This window comes from Colletes latitarsis, chromosome 6 (genome assembly GCF_051014445.1).
Source record: "Colletes latitarsis isolate SP2378_abdomen chromosome 6, iyColLati1, whole genome shotgun sequence".
Lineage (NCBI taxonomy): Eukaryota > Metazoa > Arthropoda > Insecta > Hymenoptera > Colletidae > Colletes > Colletes latitarsis.
The window spans coordinates 8852441-8873487 of NC_135139.1; the positions used below are offsets into that span (position 1 = coordinate 8852441).

At 36.3% G+C, this 21047-nt stretch overlaps 2 protein-coding genes across 10 annotated transcripts in view; one reads left to right on the forward strand and one right to left on the reverse strand.

Moving 5' to 3' along the window:
• The window catches only part of Hr3 (nuclear hormone receptor 3 ROR-beta), a 315339-nt gene that overhangs the window by 46126 nt on the left and 248166 nt on the right, over positions 1–21047 (forward strand). For 3 of the 5 annotated variants that reach the window (XM_076767472.1, XM_076767475.1, XM_076767477.1), the window contains exon 1: positions 10766–13785. The exons of 1 other annotated variant lie outside the window; for it this stretch is intronic. In XM_076767472.1, the coding sequence (XP_076623587.1) occupies positions 13623–13785 (163 nt within the window). In that variant the 5' untranslated portion in view covers positions 10766–13622. Of the gene's footprint in view, positions 1–10765; positions 13786–21047 lie in introns of those variants that run through there. One more of the 5 variants, XM_076767474.1, reaches the window with a different exon arrangement.
• Positions 2473–10400, reverse strand: LOC143342412 (uncharacterized). 5 transcript variants are annotated; one of them, XR_013079800.1, is made up of 4 exons: positions 10197–10400; positions 7665–7718; positions 5770–5888; positions 5036–5672 (listed from the first exon to the last, which is right to left on the reverse strand). XR_013079800.1 is itself a non-coding variant. In XM_076766259.1 (3 exons), exons 1-3 carry the CDS (start codon positions 6071–6073, stop codon positions 2799–2801), a joined length of 345 nt encoding a protein of 114 aa, XP_076622374.1. In that variant the 5' UTR covers positions 6074–6336; the 3' UTR covers positions 2473–2798. The 5 variants fall into 5 exon arrangements, 3 of the variants coding, with proteins under 3 accessions (XP_076622374.1, XP_076622372.1, XP_076622373.1); XR_013079799.1 differs by lacking the exon at positions 10197–10400 and adding an exon at positions 8931–9157; XM_076766259.1 differs by lacking the exons at positions 5036–5672; positions 7665–7718; positions 10197–10400 and adding exons at positions 2473–2937; positions 5987–6336.

The following is a 21047-nucleotide window of genomic DNA, read 5'->3' on the forward strand; positions in this document are numbered from 1 at the left end:
CAGTATTCGTATCTACCTGCGTGTAGATAGGGCTCCTCGACACACTCGACTTTCCACCAAACCAACGAGACACGCAAGAACGGAATCGTCGCGTTTAGAACACGGGAAAAAGGTGTGAAAAGGGAGAACTGGGTTAAGAGGGTGTCAAACGTAAGGCAACGGCCATTGCACTTTAACTGAAATCCTATATTCATTTAATGACGCAAGACATGGACTCGCGATAGGCTTCAACCGTAATAGATTAATGTTATTGTCAACCAAAACCGACGCTCTTTCTCTATATTTTGCGTTCAGGAATACTTTATGAAACAGGAAGAATAATTTTTGCACGAAACGAAATTCTATTGAAACTCAAATCAAGACAAACATCATTTTTTCAAACCAAGTCAAGTCAAGTCAAACTCAAAGAAATTTTAAATCTGTAATTATTCTCAAACTTTTGCTAATTTGCCAGGGAGAAAAATATTCAAATATCAAACCACTCCAAACTATTTAAATCATAGTTATTCTTGACTTTATCGAAGCTCATCCAAAACTTGTCCAAGCAAATTTTATTATTCAAATATAATGCTATGATTAAGTTAGAATACATAATCAAGTTTTCTTGAATAATTATGATTGCTTAAACAATCAAATACTTGATATGTTTTCAACAATCCAAACTAAGCTTGACTCAGGTTGTATTTTCAAATACCTCTACTATAAATGAGAAAGTGGTACCCAGAAATACATAATAATGTCAAAACACTTGAACAATATACAGTTAGAAACAACAAATAGTAGTGAAAAATCATAAAATCGGTATTGTTATTGAATACAATATTTTTATAATGTATTATAAAACAAAATTTTTTTTAAATTACAGTATATTTTATACATGTCTTGTATTTACATCTTAAAAATTTTAATACCAGAGGAACAATATTTTTCCGAATGTCCGCTTCATAGGATAGTGTTACTTAAGTGTTTAACGCACATACTTAAATAAATTCCAGTATATAGATGTTGCAATTGCCCATATTTATTCTACGTTTCAGTCACAAGGTTGCATAGTCCTTTTCAAGTTATACCCATTAATATATGTGTCAGTGATTACGAAAGCGGTCTAACGAAATTTCAAGCTACAAGGTTGGATAGCCCTCTTCAAGTTATACCTATTAACATATGTGTCGGCGATTATGAAAGCAGTCTGAGTCTTTCAAAAAAGTGAAAACAGGAGTACATTGAATTGATAATGAAGTTGTATTATCAGACTCAATGAAATTCAGATAGCGTTCATTTTTGATAATGATAATAATCTAATTCATTTCTTTCTTAATAAATGTATCATTTGCGAAGAATCTGCATAATTATTTTTTAATTGTGTCATCAGATAGTAGTTCAGGTATGAAATAATATATAATTTGTATTAATTTGATAAAGTTTATTTAACAATTTTAATGGCATGTTATACAGATAAATTATTTATCTTGAGATGTAATTACTGCTATAAAGAAGTGATAAAGAATAAGAAAAATGAGTATTTAATTCGTTTTTATGAAATAAAATTTACAATTTTTTTATTCATGTAAATCGTTTTTTATTTATATCATTAATTCTGAAAATGGTTTAAATTATTTGAAATTGTAAAATTGTACAACTATAGATAAGTTTTATCCTGTAAGAACAAATGTTTAATGGAAAATTATATGTTACAACTTCAAAATATTTTCTAATCGATTCAAAATCAAAAATCTAAATACCTCCAAATAAAGGAAATATGACTTCAGCCATTTTCATAATCATCGATACGTGTATGAAGTTGATAATGTAACAAGACAACAAGTATGTATTATAGTATACAGAACACTATAACAGAAAAATAATTTTTTAGATAAAAAGTCTTAAACTTAGTTTGTCTTGGTAAAGCTATACTTATTTATGTTTGCATAGATTCAAAACATCGTAATATATTAACTCATAAATTTTATCAGAGTAATTTATAAAGTTCAACATTTTTTTTTAATTTTTACAACCGATTTAAATGTAATTTAATGACAAATAGTAGAAGATCGGAGATAGTTACTTTTCAAAGACTAGATCATGTTTCCCTTTAAATCCAGCGAAAGAAGACACGAGTTCAGCTGCTGTTTCTGCATTTTTCATTTCCGTATTGTCATCTTCTCTAAACATTTCATTAACGCGTGTCATCGGCACGAGGGATATGCATGCGTTTAAATCGCGTGGTATCAAACTGAGGACTAACAGTCTGCTTTCACGTGCATCCTTTTGTCTGTAATTTCGTTGTTGCTCTACGGTTTGACGAACGTTACTTGTAACACGCATAAGCAGATTTAATTTTGACAAAGTATAAAATTTCTGTCGACTGATACTTCGTCAACTCGCATATGAGTTAACTTAATTTTTTATAATTCATGCAATATCAAGATTAAAAATATGACATTTTTAAATGACACTCATTGTTTCTTTATAATATGGTTCGAGGAGTTCCCATACAAGGGAACTTAACCTACTGCAATTTATTCAGGATTTGATCGAGTAAAATATCTAACTTTTTAAAAACATCAATGTACTGTTTATACGAGAGATTCAATTCTTATTTCTCTGGTGTACCCAGAAACTTGATACGTTAATTGCTTAGAATGGTGACGATCCTTTTCTTCGCGCGGTGGAAACTCGAGACTTGTGAAACGAAATTTGGAAGCATTCTTGCCAACCATCGTTCGAATTATAAATGAATCAGGACGATTCGAGTAATCGTACGTGTATGATAAAATGTGCAAGTGTTCTTTCAAGGATCAGACAATTGGATTAATGATCCTGTTGGGAACTTGGCCACGGAAAAATATTGTCGACGGTCTTGGAGCATCCACCATTTTTGGTCTCCCCTGGTATTGGCCATCGTTTTCTCTATCTCTACCGGCAAGGTCGACGATCCTTGGGAGAAAAGATTATTAAGCACGGTCGCGTTACGTGGACCTTCGGTAAATGGCCGCGGTTCGTGCAGCAAGGTGCACTGACCGCAGATAGAAACACGTGGACGCGGACCGTGTCGGTGACGGTGGTTCCGTGGAAGGGAAGAAAAAAGTGGGAGGGGAGGTTTGAAGGGCTGATGATTTCACGTGAAGCCTTGGCAATCATCGTACGTGATGAAATGAACTTCGTCTCTGATGAAATGCCTGGCGACCGTGTGACACATCGTCCGCCAGTTTCGTCGAAACGAACGGGATTTCGATTCGACGGTTTCGTGATCGTCTCGTTTCGTCATGAAACTTTCTTTGATGTTTTTTTCTTTTTTCTTTATTTCAATAACAGGTTACTTTTGATATTGTCGAATCTCGCCCTTTACGTTCAAACAGTTGCACTATGCTTGCACAAACCCGAGGACATTCAGCTCGTGAGATAGAAGTTTTCTAATTTTTTCCACCTTTTGTGACTATGTAATAATCGAGATTCTCGTTGAGATGGATTTGATTATACTAGGTTGTCCCATAAGTTCGTTTCGTTCAACATACTCAAACTGACGAGGATAATATTTGTAATTTAGTAGAACACAAATAAAGACAGTTCAAGGGATTTCCAAAATTTTAAACACACCAACAATTCACAGATATTGTGTCAAAGTTCCATGTATGGAAGCTACTCATGGAATGCAATTTTCTTGATCGACCAAAACAAACCTTTTCTAAACCAGTTAATAATTGAAGATAAGAAATGGAGCGTATACAACAATCTCCAGGCTCATTAGTGGGTAAACAATTTGAAAATATCAACGTTTTAAGAAAACAGCGATGAACTAGATTTTAATAAAAAATTAAAGTAGTTTTGTAGCAACAATATAATAACTTTGCTAAAAGAAGAAAAAAGAGTTGTCAAACTCTCAAATTTTCTGTCAAATTTTTCATAAAATTCGACAGAAATGACTCGTGTAGACAGTGATTTGATAAAGTTCGGTAAATAAGTTCCTTATTTGGTTATAAAATGAAATTAACAACTGTAAATGTTTGTCATTATTTAGTAAACGTGAAATATTACTACAAAATATATAATAAAATATTAATTAGTAGATGTATATGATTTTTTAACAATCATTTTCATTCAAGGATTTCACAATACCCATCAAATCTTTCAAACATTTTGAGCTATTTTTATTAACAAAAACATGTTGGGTATTTGTTTGTAAGTTCTCTATAGTTAGTAAAATAGCAAATTTATATGAGTTTATATGATTTTCACAGAATAATTGAGTTCAGAAGAATAATAACTAAGATTTTTAAGTTGTTAAATGAAAATTAATTTGAGAAATTTGGAATATTGACTGAACCATTCCTTTCCAACATGTTCCTACTCTAAATACAATAAAAGAGTATTACAACGAATAACATTGTTTAAAACTATTTAAACATGCATCTTTAATTATATAACTGCTGAAAAACAAATAGCCAAATAAGGAATGATAATTATTATAGAATAAACACTTGAACAAATAATGACAATTATTACAGAATGAATAAATAGCAACTAAGGTTTCAAAGATTTTATAATAAAGAATTATTTTTAAGATTTGAAAAATGAAAGTCTATGTTGAAAAGATTGAAAACTGAATTGAAATTAAAGATTTAAAATGAATAATAATTTGAAAAATCGAAATCCAAAAAATTTTGTATTTTGTTATGTCTCAAATAATCTAAGAAGTTTTTGTTACAACAATCAAAGTCATTTAAATTTATTTAAACATTTAAATAAAAAAGCAACAAATAATCGTAATTCGATTTTGAGAGGGTCATTATAAAGTGGATCCCTTTATAACCATATTGTAAAATGGACTACAAAAAAGATTAATTAAGACTCGTGGAGTAGTTTGAACTTATTGAACTCTTAAAAAAAATATTAATCTTAGAATTTTCACGTATGTGAAATTAGAGACTACAAACTTCAAAATAAGCCTATGATAATTGTCGTATTTTGGTTCTTTAAAAAGTTACAGCAATATTAGCAATGTTTTGATAACAATTTTTTGATCCCTTAATTTTACTCACAAGTGTATTTTATGAGGAGCATGTAATTTAATTTATTAAATAAATTTAAATAGTTTTGGCAGTTGTAAAAGAGATTCCATACATTTTTTAAGACAGAACAAAATACACACTTTTGATTCCCTAACTTTGCTTTTGTGTAATAGAATCCATAGTTACATTTCCAAAATGGGTAGTTAAATGGGAGGAAAATATTAAGACAAAAATTTGAAGCTTTAATATAAGCCTATGCTAATTGTCGTATTTTGAGTTTTTAAAAAGTTACGGCAATATTGACAATGTTTCGATAACAATTTTTTGATCCCTTAATTTTGCTCACAAGTCTATTTTATCTTTTAATTGAATTTAGACGTTTAAATAAATAGTTTTGAGCGTTATAAGAGAGATTCCATACATTTTTTAAGCCAGAAAAAAGTAGAAATTTTTTGATTCCTTAACTTTGCTCATGTGTAATGGAGTCCATATTTACATTTCCAAAATGGGTAGTTAAATATTAAAACAAACTTTTATAATGGTGATTTTCCACGACAGAATTCCGCGAATCTGGAACGTAGACGCGCGTACCCGGAGGACACGGTTCCTGTTTTCTTCTTTTCCTTCTCGCCTGGTATCCTTTTTCTCCTAATCGCGCGGCTTCTAGTGACGTAACAGCAAGGTCTTACGGTACATCCGGCAACGGGCCTACATTACGTGAGTATCCCTACACGCGACCCGCATGTACGTAGTTACGTACCTGCGTAGAAGATCCGCTACACGTTGTTTGACTCGTGTCAGCCGAGCCTCTCTCCGTCTCCCCCTTTCGTGCTCGCTTTGATCCTTGCATCGCACGGCGAGGCTCATTGAAGCGGGATTCTAAAAACGATTAACGGTTTAACCCGTCTACTTTAATCTCCGATCGTCGTTTCAATGTATACCCGATTGTTCCTTAATTGCACCCAACGTTTGTGTACCTTCTTCGACGCTGACTCGGCGCGTCTCCGTTCCGGCGAGATGGTCGAACGATGACTAACCGACTCTTTGTTTCGTACGGTACACATATATCAGCGGTCGTAACGCGGAATATAAAGAAAATCTCAGCCGCGAAGGATTATTTCGGTACGGTGATATTTTCCAGAGCGTGGTATCGAACGGATTGCGTATGAAATTTTTCTAAACCAGGCCTCGGAAAATTCGATTCACTTTAACTGGAACGTATAACGTATCGCGCGAACAGCAACTTGGAAAATGGAATCGTGGAAAATTTTCTAAATACTTGGTTACGAAACTCGTAAGTATTATTTTGTTAGCAATTTATGTTGAGTTTGATTCATACAACGATACGAATATGTATCCTAATTAAAAGAAAAACTACATTTTAGTGTAATTGCCAACGCAACGGATTTCAGTAAAAATATGTGCAACGAATATCCGTTTTAGTATTAATAGTAAATTCCGTGGATTTTCAAGGTGTTTGATAATTTTAGAGGCTGAAAAATTCCGAGGAAGCGACTCATATTAGTTTCAAAGTTTATACGTATGTTTGTTAATGTCTTGCCAAGTAATGAACATTTTCTCAAGTACAAATTATTGATTTTAGTGAAGTAATTCATTGTTGTGCATCGTGTGTATAAAGAAGTTTAATATAACAGCAGTCGTAGGTAATAAAGTAGCTGTTATTATAAAATAAAGTCTAAAATAAGTTGAAAATATAAAATAAAATTTTTTCTTCGTTTTCGAGACAATGGCGTCTGAAAATTTGAAAATTTGTCTTATACATGAACGATTGAATATGATTTAACTAACGTGTCTGTTCGTTGCTCACTGTTTCTACTTATACTGGTGTCCAACTCGAACCTATTACACGCAATCCTATATATTTTCAAACACGAGTTTCTTGAAAACGAAGACTCTCAAGGCCCCTATTATTGGATGGACAAGAATATCAATTCTTTAAAATTAATAAGCTTTTATTAATATATAATGATATTTAAATAAAGTATGTAATCTTATACTCATTGAAGTCTCTAGTTTCATTAGTTCTGAAATGGTATTTGACTATTTATAGGAAAATTGTATTCAACTTCGCGTCCCCTTTATGTTATCTCATTTATGAAATAGCACACATAAACCAATTTTTAAACTATTATAAAAAAGACGTTTGCAGATTTAAAAAAATTGGTTTTTATTATTGTATTACTTTGTGAACAGCGTAACTTGATCAGTTTAATTTATTCTATTACTGGTGATCTTTTCAAAATGTTTTTTCTCATGTACAACATAATTTAGGGAGAGCTTTGAGATAAGTAAACTAAATTTTGTGATAATTGTTTTTTTCAAAGATTCCAAGTTGGCCTATAGTTTTTTTTATAACGAAATCTATTTTTATTCATACTTATCGTTCAGTGGATGTTAAGATGAAGTCGACAAGCAATATAATAAGTACATTGTTTTCTATTTAAGGAGGTTTTCTAGTCAAGTAGACGGAAAAGAAAGCATTCTCTGTCAATTTTTTACGAAAAAACCATGAGACTTTTCAATACGAGAGTTTAACTTACTTTCTCATTTATCTTTCGAGGATACACACAAATTTTTTTAATACAAAACAATACAAAATGTAGGAGTTAGACAATGATACGTATAGCTATATACCTATTTTGGAAAACAGGTCCACACGACTGCCATCATAAAAACTGTTTTGCTCATCTGAAACGAAGAAATCGAAATGTATTATACTTAGTAAACATACAGTTATAGCCTGAACTAAAAAGAATTTAATATCTCAATTGTTTAAAAATCTTCTTTCGTTTTTGAGATTAAAAAAAAAATATAAGAATAACACGTCAAATCTTAATGTCCCTAGTTTCAGCTATGAAGACATATGAAGATTGATTATAAATTTCAAATCAATCAATCAATTACAACTTGTGATATAGCATCAATCAATTTTGAAAATATAGTCTTGAGATGATTCCATTAAATACCTGATTTAATAATGATTTGTGCAAAAGTATAATTTCCTTTAAATAAAATTAGATGGGTAGATAAAGTTCAGTTTAATTTTACTTATATCTGTTAATAAATCTATTCTAAAATAATGTGCAGGCACAAAGGTTGCAATGTAAAAATAAATTAGAATTATGGAAATCTTAATCTGTGGTATCTTTTTGTCCCGGAGTGTATCAATCGTCCCATCTGTAATTCCTGAATCGTTAACGAAAATGCAACACATCGACGTGTGAAGTTGAGGGTTCGTCGGTTCCCTCGAAATCCATGGGAATCTATCGGAATCCACTCATAAGATTCGTCGCCTCGGGGGTCATCGACGCGGTCGTTTTCCCTTGTTTTCTGATCGGTATGCGCGGGTGCTTAGGCGCGATGCCGACAGGTGAACAGAAAGAGGCATATATACGCGTATGTAAGATACAGTTAGGAGTACCGTTCTGAAAATGCAGCGGCTCGTATCGGGCCGAAGAGAGCGAGGAGAGTGTTCGGTGTAGTCTTCGCTTGTACTCGGTTCGAGCGGCGCTTTAACTCAAACGGACACGGACGAGAGGCGGGGATGCCAGTCGAAAGGGGTATAACGGTAGCGATAAATTCAATGGCACCGAGGGACGATAAAACACGGAATACAAGCGCTGGCTCGCGCGTTACGTGCAAATAATTATAACCAATAAATGTATCTCATTTTATGCCGACGCTAATTTCAGTTACGGCTGAATCGGGTTTCCTTATACGCGTACGCCTCGAGTTCCCCGGGAATTCCAACGGGAATCGAGGAGTAAATTATCAGATTCGCCGAAGTAAACTTTCAATTAACACTGTTTCGGGCCACAATGGAAACGCAACCGTAGAACCTCGAATGGTTTCCATCGTACAAACAGGGACAAACCGACGAGTTCATGCGCTTTTATTTACCTTACGCCTGCTAGAGATTCTAGGGAGTTCTTTGACTCTGCGTTGATAGTTTCGAGGACACACTCCCGGATATCACCTGACAAGGATAATTTACTTTTTATACTGTAACAGTAATAGTAAAGTGATGCGTTAAATAGATAGATTCACTTAAAATGCAAGCTACTTAATTACAAGTTTAAATCCATGTCTCATCGGAACTGTAATTGCCCCAAACACGGTTGGTTTGAGGCAATAAATAAGTAAATAAATAAATAATTTAGACATTGATTAGGATTCAATACTTTGGACAATTTCTTGGAAGTCTGATTAATTCAAAGTTTTCTTTCAAAATTTTAAAATAAATAGATTCACTTAACATGCAATCTACTTAATTACAAGTTTAAATCCATGTATCGTCCAAACTGTGTGTACTTGCTCGCTGTATAAGCTACGACTGGTTTAAGGCAATAAATAAGTAAATAAATAAATAATTTAGAAATTGATATGGGATTCAATACTTTGGAGAGTTTCTTTGAAGTACGATTAAGTCAAAATTCTCCTTCGAGACTTTCAGAACCTTGATTAAACTTTGCATACATGTTTCTAATTACATGGTTTCTGATTTGTATGATTTTTTTTTAAAATAATAACGTTTAGGCAAAAATTCATAAAAATCAGTGTTTGACAGTTCGCAATGTTCTCTTACGTTTCAATTTTTAAGGAAAAATGTACCTGTTCGAAAGGTTTTGGAATAGAATTGATCAGAATAATCATTAAAAGATACGTAGAAGGTTTGAAACGAAGAAACGATGACGTTAATATTTGAATGAATTATTTAAAGTCAACCTATCCTTCTATTAGACAGAAGAGGTTTGCTGTAGAAAGTTACTGTTACATTTATCGAGTCATATTCTGACTAGGTATAAGTAAATAGAAAGTAAATAGAATCGAGTAAACTTACGATCGGTATTAACACTCACAAGGCTATCGTTAAAATAGTTGCCCCAACGACGATCGCTGGGTCTTTTTAGACCCATATCTTATTAGACCCCCGCTCTCAAAACACCAATGAAACATTACCGTTTTAAAAAATGGGGGAAAAGAACGATTGAAAGATAAGTATTATTCAGGTCGAAAAAGACCCAGTGATTGATCCGTGGTGCGTTATGGAAATTGACGAACGCGGCGACCTACAATATCGACACCGTAACAGCGATCCAGATTCGGAGTCGAGCGAAAAACACACACCGAGCCGTTACAAATATATTTTAGCAGATCGAACCTCACCTTAAAGGGACACGGCCCTTTCCGTTGGGAGACAACCCGTATATTTCCGTCCCTTATCGAGCCTCGGGCCTTTGTACCGCCGCGATTACCGAAAGATGATCTGGTATCGAAGAATGGTCCATCGAACTAGCCAGAATCAGGTCCGCTACGGCTGAAAGGGCAAGAGTAATAGCAAGCGAGATGGCAACGTTATCGCTTCGGAGACGGAACAGTCTATCTGGCCGACGAATACAGGCTGGTAACGGATCGAACGGATAGTAGCCAGAGCGCGCAGTGGCGGCGCGTGCGCGCGTCAACCCTGAATCGCGTCGAACCAATGAAACTCACCCTGTTACGCTGCCCTCGGGGGGTAGAACATTCTGATATATTTCGGGTAATTTCCGTCAGGGATGCGATCGCATAAAAATTCGCCGTGAAACAGAGGCGAGAGTACGAAAGACACGGAGGAGACGGTGGTGGCCGTCCCGTTTTGGCAAGGGACGTCGAAACGTCGTACGATCGACGCGGGGGAAAAGGCTGTGTATGAATCAGTGTGATCCGGGCGGGGTGGTAGCAAACGGTGGCCTAACACAAACTGCCATCTGCTGACGGTCGCTTTAAGTTCGAGCCACTGCTTCCCCGTGAAGTACATAGCCGAAACGAGACGTTCGGCTCCGAAACGACATCACCGCGAGCCTTTTCGTAAGGATCGAGAAGTTCCTCGTTTCACGTCGCGATACACGCGCGTACCGATCGCGTGTGGTGAGCCACGTTGTGTGTAGTTTGCGCCGTTATCACGTCGTGTGACTGCCAGAATCGGACAAACGAACGGTCACGCATCAACGGAGCCAGGATGACGGAGACGACGTCAGTGACGTAAAGCCCACGAGGCCAAGTGGATACGACTGGTGACCCGACTCGTTTCGTGCACGAACACGGTGTGATCCATGGCCGACATTCCGTCGTCGAGTGCTATCGAGCCCAGTTGAAACGCGTGATCCTCGAAAGTGTGGAAATCAGGCGGATACTGTGCGTACCTGGAGCCTGGAGAGAGACCTAACAATGATCGATGTCGAGGGAATACCGTTGGAGCGTGCGATTATTCCACGCAGTGGTTCCGTTCGCGATCGCCCCGAGCACGGGAAAAGGTGTTTGGTCGATGACTGAACTTCTCCCGGATTTCGCGGCCGAGGCACCATCGTGTGATCGTTTTCGCGCGTTGGTATTTGCCCGTAGGATGTAAGCCTGACGATAGGAACCAAGGGAGGACAGTTCGAGACCAGGCGAAATGTGAAGGAACAGGAGACGGTGAACGCGGCTTTTGCACGACACAGTGTTGAACGACGAGGAATATCGACCGAAGGCCGCGGCTTCCGAATTAGTCGCGACGAAGGTCGCGGATAAACGCGTGCATTTCGTCCCAGTGAACTCCGGTAGCTTCGACAAATTATCGACGAACCTACGTTCAACAGCTACCGCTGGCATCTCAAAGTGTTGTTCACTAATTGCTTCCGATGACACGTCGAACCGTCGAGTGGCTACGGAGATCCCATAAGTGAGATTAGTGCGTCCGGATTAACGAGGAGAAACGTTGAAATCGAGAGTGCGAACCGGACGAGACTCCCTCGAAGAACAGTTCTCTGAACGAGACCTACTGACCTATCGACTCGACGCCTCGACGCTCCCCCTTCCCGGTTGCTACTTTTTTTACTTTTACCCTGTCGGACATCGAATCGTACAGCTAAATCGACGCATCGGAGGACAGCGACCGGTGGAGGAAGTGTGTGGCGTTAGAAGGCAGGCGGGCGACGTGGCTGCGCGTACGAACGCGCGAGTGAATCAAAGAGAGTCGTTCTTTGAACGAGACCCACTGACCTATCGACTCGCCGCTCTACTCCTACCCCTCGGCGTCTTTCCGTTCTCGTCCACCCTACTTCTGCCTTTCTCCCCTGTGTTTGCTGGCGTGTCGGGGACGTTCGTGATTCCGTTTCGTGTGGTCCCCCGTTAGGGGTAACGCTCCAAGACCCCAAGAGGGTCGATATCAACTTGCACATTCATAAGACAAACGAGTGCCTAAGTATTTTCGATCGTTCCGTTTGCACAATTTTCTCGACTCTCCGCTGCCCCCTTCGCCTTTCAACCCTTTTTCTACTTATGTTTTTTTTAGCATTTACCGCCTAACCCGGTATCGGTGTTCAGGGTATCTCTCGTTCGCCGCGCTCGCTATCGACGACACGAGCTTCGATAGGACATCGAGAACACAAGGTGTGAAGAGTGCCTAAAATTTTATGCCTTCTCGACTGATTATTCATACGCGAAACGCGTTTCCTCTTTCCTATCTTCTAGCCGAAGAGTCTCGTCGAGCGTTTCGCGCGTAAGGTCGACGCGATAAACAGTGCCTCAGATTAATTATTTTCTCTCGACTGATCGACGGAGAAACGTTGTGAATCGTTGTACCTCGTAAGCTTCCCTCGTTTATCGCGATTTTTCGCTTCTCGTTCGAAGTTCTTTCTTTCGTTACCTCTCTGTTTTCAAGAAGATCGAAGATAGATACACGTTTATAGGAATTATCGTGCAAGATCGAAAGATCTTTCTAACCCAGTGAACTTCTTCGCGAATCAAGTAGGTCAGGGTAACGTTCGATATCCATCTTCCTCTCAGAGTTTCTGTCAAGCGTCATCGAACGTTCCCATAACCCTTTTCCTAGATCACCGTACTCATCCCACGAACGATCGCGGACTGACAAAGACCAACTGTGCGTCGAACACGTACCAAGGTCGTCGAAAATTGGTTGGTCGATCCCGCATTTTCGTCAAGTCTGGCTCTCTGTTGATTCAATTACGAAGGAAGTAAATGTCTGTTCCCCGTCGCGTTGCCAACCGAATCGAACCGTCAAACTTTGTTCGACAAGACGATCGATCGAACCGATACCCCAGCAGCCCCCTGACAGTGCATCTTTAATTTCCCTCGCGGAAGAGATGGAATCCGGATTGCAACCCGAACCGGTCGTAACGTCCTTTGACGTCAGACGGAATCGCGTAGCGACTATCGAGGTATTTTCTCGCTTTAAAAGCGTGGCGTGCTGGTCATTGACAACGACAGCCTGATCGTGTTATCGACGAGGCACGAACAGAGGGAACTTATCATCAGCAATAACAAGAAGATAACAAACAGAAACTTTATTAAACGCAATGCGAGGAATCTCGTGGAATCGATTAAGATATTAAGTTATTCAAGAATTAAGCATTTAGGGATTATAAATGGTGTTTACGAATCGTTGATCGACTTTTAGTAAAATTTTGCGCCGGTCACGAGTTTATTTCAAGATTCTTCATGTTCGGTGGGTGAATCGTTCATCGTCTCCACGTCGAATAATCGTGATCAGAGTAACGTTCGAGCGAGAAAAATGAAATAGACTGAATCGAGCGCCAAAAAGTAACACGAACAATGGCGGAAAGCGCGGCAAGTCCGGGTTCCGTGCAGGTAGCTGCACACAGTCCGCAACAACAACAGCAATCGCAAACACCTCAACAACAACAAACACAACAGACGCCACAGCCGCCGGATATAAGCAGCTCACAGCTGGCGTCTCCACCAATCACGGGCACAGGTACGAATAGGAAACGATCGAGATCTTCCGGTAGGGTTATATTTAACATTGGGCGTCTCAATTAGTTGTTTCTTTTTTTGTTCGATTAACAAAAGTAAGGTGTTCCTTCGCGAATATTGTTTCTCAAGAATCACAATATGGCAATGCAGGATGATTATATGCGTTTAGTTTTATGGGCCAACTACTAGAAAACACAACATTCTTATTCGTCAAGAGACACAATACTGTCTGTGTTATTCATATAAATAGATTTTATGAACAATTTTAGTCATATGTCACCTTCTTAAAACCAGTTAATCCCACATTAATTTGTCTTTAAATTTTCTTCTTTTTCAAATATACACAATGGGGAATCAACCCGTTAAACGAACAATTATTATAATTTTCTTCGATAAAGATACACGAGGTGTTTCAGGAATATTATTCCACGGTTTAATTTAAGTGTTCAAAATGATGACCTTGAACAGCGATAGACTGACATGCTGTGAAAAGATCGTTTTATTTTAGCTTTCATTTTCTTCTACTGCAACACAAATTTTTCTTATACGGTTTTTAATTTTAGGCTTTTAATTATAAAAATATTGTTATACAGATGTTAGACTGTAGCCAAACAATGTATCGATTGGAGAGAATATTTAAAGAAACAACAATCGTGCTATACGCATCACACTTATCGTAATATTTTTGTACTAGTTCATGGCAAAATAACAACGATAATTCTTTCTTTGAAAATTTGGTTGTAGTTTCATAATGCTTTATCGGATTGTTTTCTAATATGTATCATCGTTCAAGGTCACAATTTTGAAACTTAAATTAGAACTCTGAATGTAAAGAACCTGACTGTTTTTTAATAATCTTAGATGGCCTTGTAATTTAAGTCATTATATTGTTGTATCACAAGTTTCTAACAGATAATGCATAACAGAATATATCGTACAATTGAAGAAAAAGATATTAAGTACTTTGAAATAATCAAAGAATTCTACCTAGAACCAAAAACGTGTCACCATACTATGTCTACCATTAAATTAAACATCTGCTTAAAACGTTTTTTTGTATTTTTAAAAATAGTACTGTTGAAACCTGTGAAAGTTGCAACAATGCCTCCACAGTATTTTAAACAATAATGTTGAGATATTATGGAAACATTATAGGATAATTTTCATTATATTCCAAAAATATATGAAATTGACATGTTTTATTTCTTTTCTTATGATTTTAAAGTTAAATATTATGTTCTTAGCTAATTTAAAAAAAATCTTTTTAATTGAATCTATTTTAATAACAAATTTTTAATAAAACTCAGTACTACATTATGACGGTTAAACATTAGCAATGCAAATGATATAGAAAAAGTCAAATGTTTTAATAACATAACAAAATAAATGATAGTTAAAGAAGTGTAATGAAATTTGAATAAAAACATTCTAATAAATTATTACAAAAAACATCAAAATTATACTATTAGCAACTACATAGTACTTCTACCATTAAGTTTAATGACTTCTAATATTCGATTCTTTTTTTTTATTAAATCAAAATGAGTAATGTTGTGATAATAAGATTCTGGAATCGACAAATTCGTTTATTTTGATTGTCAACTCACTAGCTGTGTCCTTATTATTATCAACTTTGTTATCTACTACTTGAATAGGAGAACTCACCATTTCCATTGTTTTTTCTACACTTAAAACTTTTCTTTGTAGCACTTTACAAATTATGTATTTAAATTTAAATACTCATTTTTAAGTCGTTGATAATGTTTCTAGCACTAATGATGCAAAAAAAGAAAGCAAATACTTTTCATTTGTTAAATAAGTTCTTATACAAATTTTGTGTTTAACCTAGATAGTATTACAGTGTATTTGTTTACATACTGAAAACTTGCAAGTTTATTTACATGCATTGTTCCATAATAAGCACACTGTGTTTGCCATAAGGTCTTCGTACAATAACTAAATTTATAAATCAATAAATATTATAAATTAATAAATCAACATTTATCAGTCGTGGTGTTGAGGTTCCTGTATTCAAGAATTCGAATTATGTAGAAAATATATTCGCAAAGTAATTTTGTATCGATATTTAAATTGTCGAAGCATTCGAATACGCGAATGCAGAAAAATGTACGTAGTCCCGACCATAGTCTTTGGTGAATCTTAAGAGGTAGCGTTCGAAGAGGGAGGAGAAAGGCTCGGTGAACGAGAAACTCCAGCAGGTTCAACGAGAGAAAGACGGCGGTCGAGGTCGTTTTTCTTTTTTCGCATGTAAAACCAGCCATGCTCGTGTAACGAACGGCCGTTACTTCGCGCATCTCGCGCCAAATGGATCAATGTCGGTCGCGTTTTGCGTTTCCGGAGGGTTGTTTCGAGATACCGCGTCACTGTTTAATTAACGAAATTAATTCCGGGTCTGTTAATTGGTCACAGGGTAATTAATTTTGACAAACGCGAACATACTGTTCAATTGGAGCAGCTCTTTCGTCTTCCTTACTGCACAAAATTTGATCACAAAAACAAATTTTTAGTTTTTTCGTGGTGTAATCGTAATACGTGGATTATCAATTTTATATTGCAACGTATGAGACTATCGTCCTGCGTTGAAAGGGAAATTTGTTTAGAAAATGTATTAATTATTTGGATGGGTGTACTTTTCCAATGAATTACGTTTCAATAATATTTCATGTTTGAATTCTATTTTTCTGTAAATAATCGTAAGAAAGTTAGTTTTGCTTGCAATTTACAGACGAGATCTTTCAACATTATTATGATTCGGAGAATAGTAGTTTAGCTGTTTAGATAGAATTGTACGTTTATTTAAAATGTTGAGTAAGTCTCTTAAGGAGACACAAATGAAAGGAATATTTGGGTAACAAAACACACTTTTCTCATATATAATATTTTATATTTAATTAAAAATAACAAATATAATATTATTATTATTATTATTCACGCATTAACGAGAAAACCCCCTGTAGTACAAAAAAACCAATATATAAGGAAAACTTATTATACTGTTAATATTTAAAGAAAAAACAAAACTACTTCGTAAATAGAAGTAATAAATAACAGTTATAATAAATAACATTTGACAATAATAAAAGTAAAAAATGGTATACTGTTTATATTATACCTCTCTATGGGTTGTGTAATTGAGCATTACTATTAAAAAATATAAAAATACCCATTAATATTAAAAAAGTAACTGCTTCGTAAATAGTAGTAACATAGTTGTGCAAAGGACATTTGATAAAAATAAATGAAAAGAATTCATAAGACACAAGTTTCTTTTCATTTATAGCAAATCATCATTATAGTATATCAATACAAGTGGAAGCAACAGTATGTATAAAATGGCTTGTATCACAAAATAAGGGTATTTATATGTATCAGTGTTTTTGAATCGATTGATATGCAAATGCTTAGATGTATAAAATCGAGAAAATTTAAACTCATGGCACTTTAATAGAAAAACGGATCGTATCGGCATGAGCATACTGCAAACAGTTTAACGTTATTCGATAAACGGCTCACGTTACGAAGCCACTCCTCGTGAAATCAGGAACGTTCAGAATCCACTATTACAATTACCAATTGCTATATCAGCGTCCGAACGTTCGACGAAAGGACCCCCGCAACTATGATTAGTGATGGAACTGGTACAATTGTAAATTAATGATGTCTAAGCAATTATATGATTAGAAATATCTCTAGTTACATGGCACCAATTTTCGATACTAATAATTTAACTACAAGAGTATCATAAAATTTTGAAAAATTACCGTTTTGTTTTTAAATAGTTTGCAAAGGAAACAGTGTGAATATATATTTTTTTATTAGTAGTTTGTTTAATTCCTCTAAAATTAGTCGTATGAAAATTCATAGAAGTTAAGGTTGCTTCGAAACACATATAACGACCAATTGATTATAGCTGTCATTGCTATACGCTCGCAGAAAGGTCTCAGACAAGAATCAACAGTAATCTTCTATTATAAGAGAGCTCGTTCTTAGTCAATTGCATTAATTGTTAGAAACATTTGATTGACATTACCTGTGTTTCGCTTCTTTCATTCGTAGACTTATCCAGCCTTATCAGTGGTGGTAGGTTTCTTGATTTCTCAGTTCGTGTTCATCAGTATTGTAATTACAATCGAAATTTGTGTACATGTTCGTTTTTGCTGTGAAAGTTCAAAATGGCGAGAACGAAACAATACAATGCTTTTGCGACACCGAAATACAAGTGTTACAAAGATGTTAGAAGCGTTATGGAAATTTTACAAAAGCAATGTCCAAATTTTGAGGTGGGTGAGTAAATTTATAGTAGTCTCACAATATTTTACTCGAACATTTCAAAAAGAGTAAATTGAAACTTTTAATAATGGTTTTACGTAATTGAAAGCTTTAGATAATCGTGTTGATTCAAATGGAAGTATAATTTAAAATGCATTAAGATCGACGTTATGTATTTTAAACAATCATTAATTGAAACTTCCTTTTCTCTTATTTGTATATAAATTTGTCCATAAACCATAGCAAACTCACAGATGCACACAATCGACCAACTATGCAATAGCTTTCGTAATAATGTGGCGTTGTTACAATGAGAACTGTAGATGACATCGATGCCGATTATATGACAATGTAAATTGCATAATCTGATTAGTCAGTCTTTCTCTTACTGATAATACGATTTTTTTTTTTCGTTCGATTTTTCAGTTAGTTTTCTCCATTAATAGACACTTTAGGAACAGGATATATTTTCACAGGAATATCAAAATCATCTGTGATTTATTAAATAAAATAGTCGGGCAGTCGGGATATAAAAACATAAAAATATGAAAAAAAAAAGAGGAAGAAGATAAAGAATATTATTGCATTGTGTGTAAGGAATCCTATCCGTACAAATAAACCTAATGAAAAATAGATTCGGTGTTGTAACTGTCAAGATTGGGTACACGAGGAATGCACTAACCAAAATGATTTATATATTTGTTCCATTTACCTAATAATGGAGAATGGAAATTTTTCATTTTTCAACTTTCTACGTAACATAACGAAAGTGATGCATTTTTAAAAAGATTGATAACTGCAGATGAAAAATGATTTGTTTACAACAATGTCGATCGAAAAAGATCGTGCAGCAAGCAAGATGAACCAGCTCAAACGACAATCAAAGTTGATATTCCTATAAAGAAGATTGTGTTATCAGTTTGGTGGGATTACGAAGGAATCGTCTACTTTTACCATGCAAAAAACGATCAACTCAGATGTGTACGTTCAACAACTAACCAAACTGAATAATGCAATTCAAGAAAAGCGACCAGAATTGGTAAATCGTAAAGGAATTGTGTTCCAACATGACAGTGTAAGGCTGCACACGTCTTTGGCCACTCGACAGAAATTATTGGAGCTTGGTTGGGATGTGTTGCCACATCCACCATATAGTCCTGACCTTCCACTATCAGATTATCGTTTGTTTCGTTCTTTGCAAAACTTCTTGAACGGTAAAAATTTCAATACTGATGATTGTTGGCTCCCATAAAGTTCGTGAAGCCGATTATTTACCAAGTAGAAAATATAACAACACCTATTTATCAACACAATAATTTATTAACAATTTGAATATATAAAGATAAAACGTGTTAATAGAAAATGTTCAGTGCGGATATTTAAACGGTTCAATTTCTTACAAGTTCTTGAAAATCTGAATCTAATCCTTTAAATCTTGCATTCTGCTGTATTCTGAGCTCGTCCTGTTCGGTTCTTGTTTAAATACAAAATTCAATTATGGGAGGTATCTTGAGTGACAAATCGAAGCTGGCCCATCCCGTATGGGTCAGTCCTTCCAAAACTTTAAGTTTCACCCACTGAGGCTGCGTACGAAGGTAGTCAACCATAATGCCAAGGGTGCAGGTATCTGGGCCCAAAATACCCCTTGAAAACTAATGAATGCGTGTGTCGCGTAAATGGCTTTAGTATATGTCAATTTCCTATTGTCGAGTGAGGCAGTAAGGTGGTAAAAGTTACAAATTCCTTAAATTCAAATAAGCCCGGTATATACTAATATTTGAAAGGAATAAAGAATAAAGAATATTCTAAGCTGTTCGATAATAACAGTGTTTGGAAGTCCAAATAACGATGATACCGATAAAAACCAGAAGTTTCATGAAGGTGGAATTACAATATTGCCTGAAAGATGGGAAGTCACTGTTAAAAATCGACAATACGTTACTAAATAAAGCTATTTCGTTCCACGATAAAATTGTTTTATACTTTATTCAAAAAATCCGCAATTACTTAGTTGCCAAACCAATAGATGGACCGCCATTGTTTGAGCGATGACGTGTAACAGCGCCTCCTATAATTTCTGGGGGTACTAAAGTGTGCTCGAGCTGTGCCCATCTGCGCTCGGACCCCCCCTTGGTCGCCGGCATCGAACGGAGCACCGGGAGACGGACAAGAAGACCGATCGGTACGCGAACGATCGGCTCGTCCAGCACGAGCGTGGCCCGTACTCACGGGGTCCATAAATCAAAGTTGAGTTAGCGACGGAGAGAGGAGAGGCGGTCGAGGTCGGGCCTCTGTGGTCGAACGGCGGGTCGGTCGCATCGCGTAATGAAGGACCATTACTTACTACTCGCGAGTTCTACAGCGAGACGGAACGGCCCGATACGCCGGCGCTTTTCGTGCACGCTTCTCATCCCACGGCGGAGGGAAAGGGGCAGAGAATGTGTCGGCGAAGAGAAGAGGAGAAAAAAAAAGAGAGAGAGAGGGAGAGCAAGTCGCGTTAGCGGATCTGTCGGTCGAGTAACGGAACGCTTTCGAGTACCGCTAGCACCAGCTCTGACGCGGTTACCGGACACCGTTACTTCGGTGATCCGCGAGTACCCACCACGTGCTGTCTCACCGTTCTCTTTGAAACACGCGGCGCGTTCGGCTGGAAGGATAACGTTCGCCCCGGGGACGTTCGCCGCGGCGCGAATTCGACGAACCGTGGAAAAATTCCGATCTCCGCGAACCACCAGACCCGCCACTGATTTACAAACGTTGCCTTCCCGCGGACATTCAGTTCCGTTTGCGTTATATTAGGTCGTCCCATAACTTCGTGGCGCTCGATATTCTGAAATTGACGAGGATAAAATTTGTAATTTTCTGATTATTCAATTAAATTTGTGGATTTCTGAAATTTTGAATATATCAACAATTCATAGAAATTTGAAAGAAGTAGATATCGTGTCAAACCTCGGAGTTTCCACATTGGCT

Bases quoted from the DNA above. Each gene is read 5' to 3' on its own strand.
- LOC143342412 (XM_076766257.1), bottom strand. From the start codon at position 6,073: ATGTGTACCGTACGAAACAAAGAGTCGGTTAGTCATCGTTCGACCATC. The intron at 5,889-5,950 runs GTATACATTGAA...AATCGTTTTTAG, and splicing joins TGCAATTAAGGAACAATCGG to AATCCCGCTTCAATGAGCCT. The intron at 2,938-5,769 runs GTACGTAACTAC...TTTTCTCCCAAG, and splicing joins GTAGCGGATCTTCTACGCAG to GATCGTCGACCTTGCCGGTA.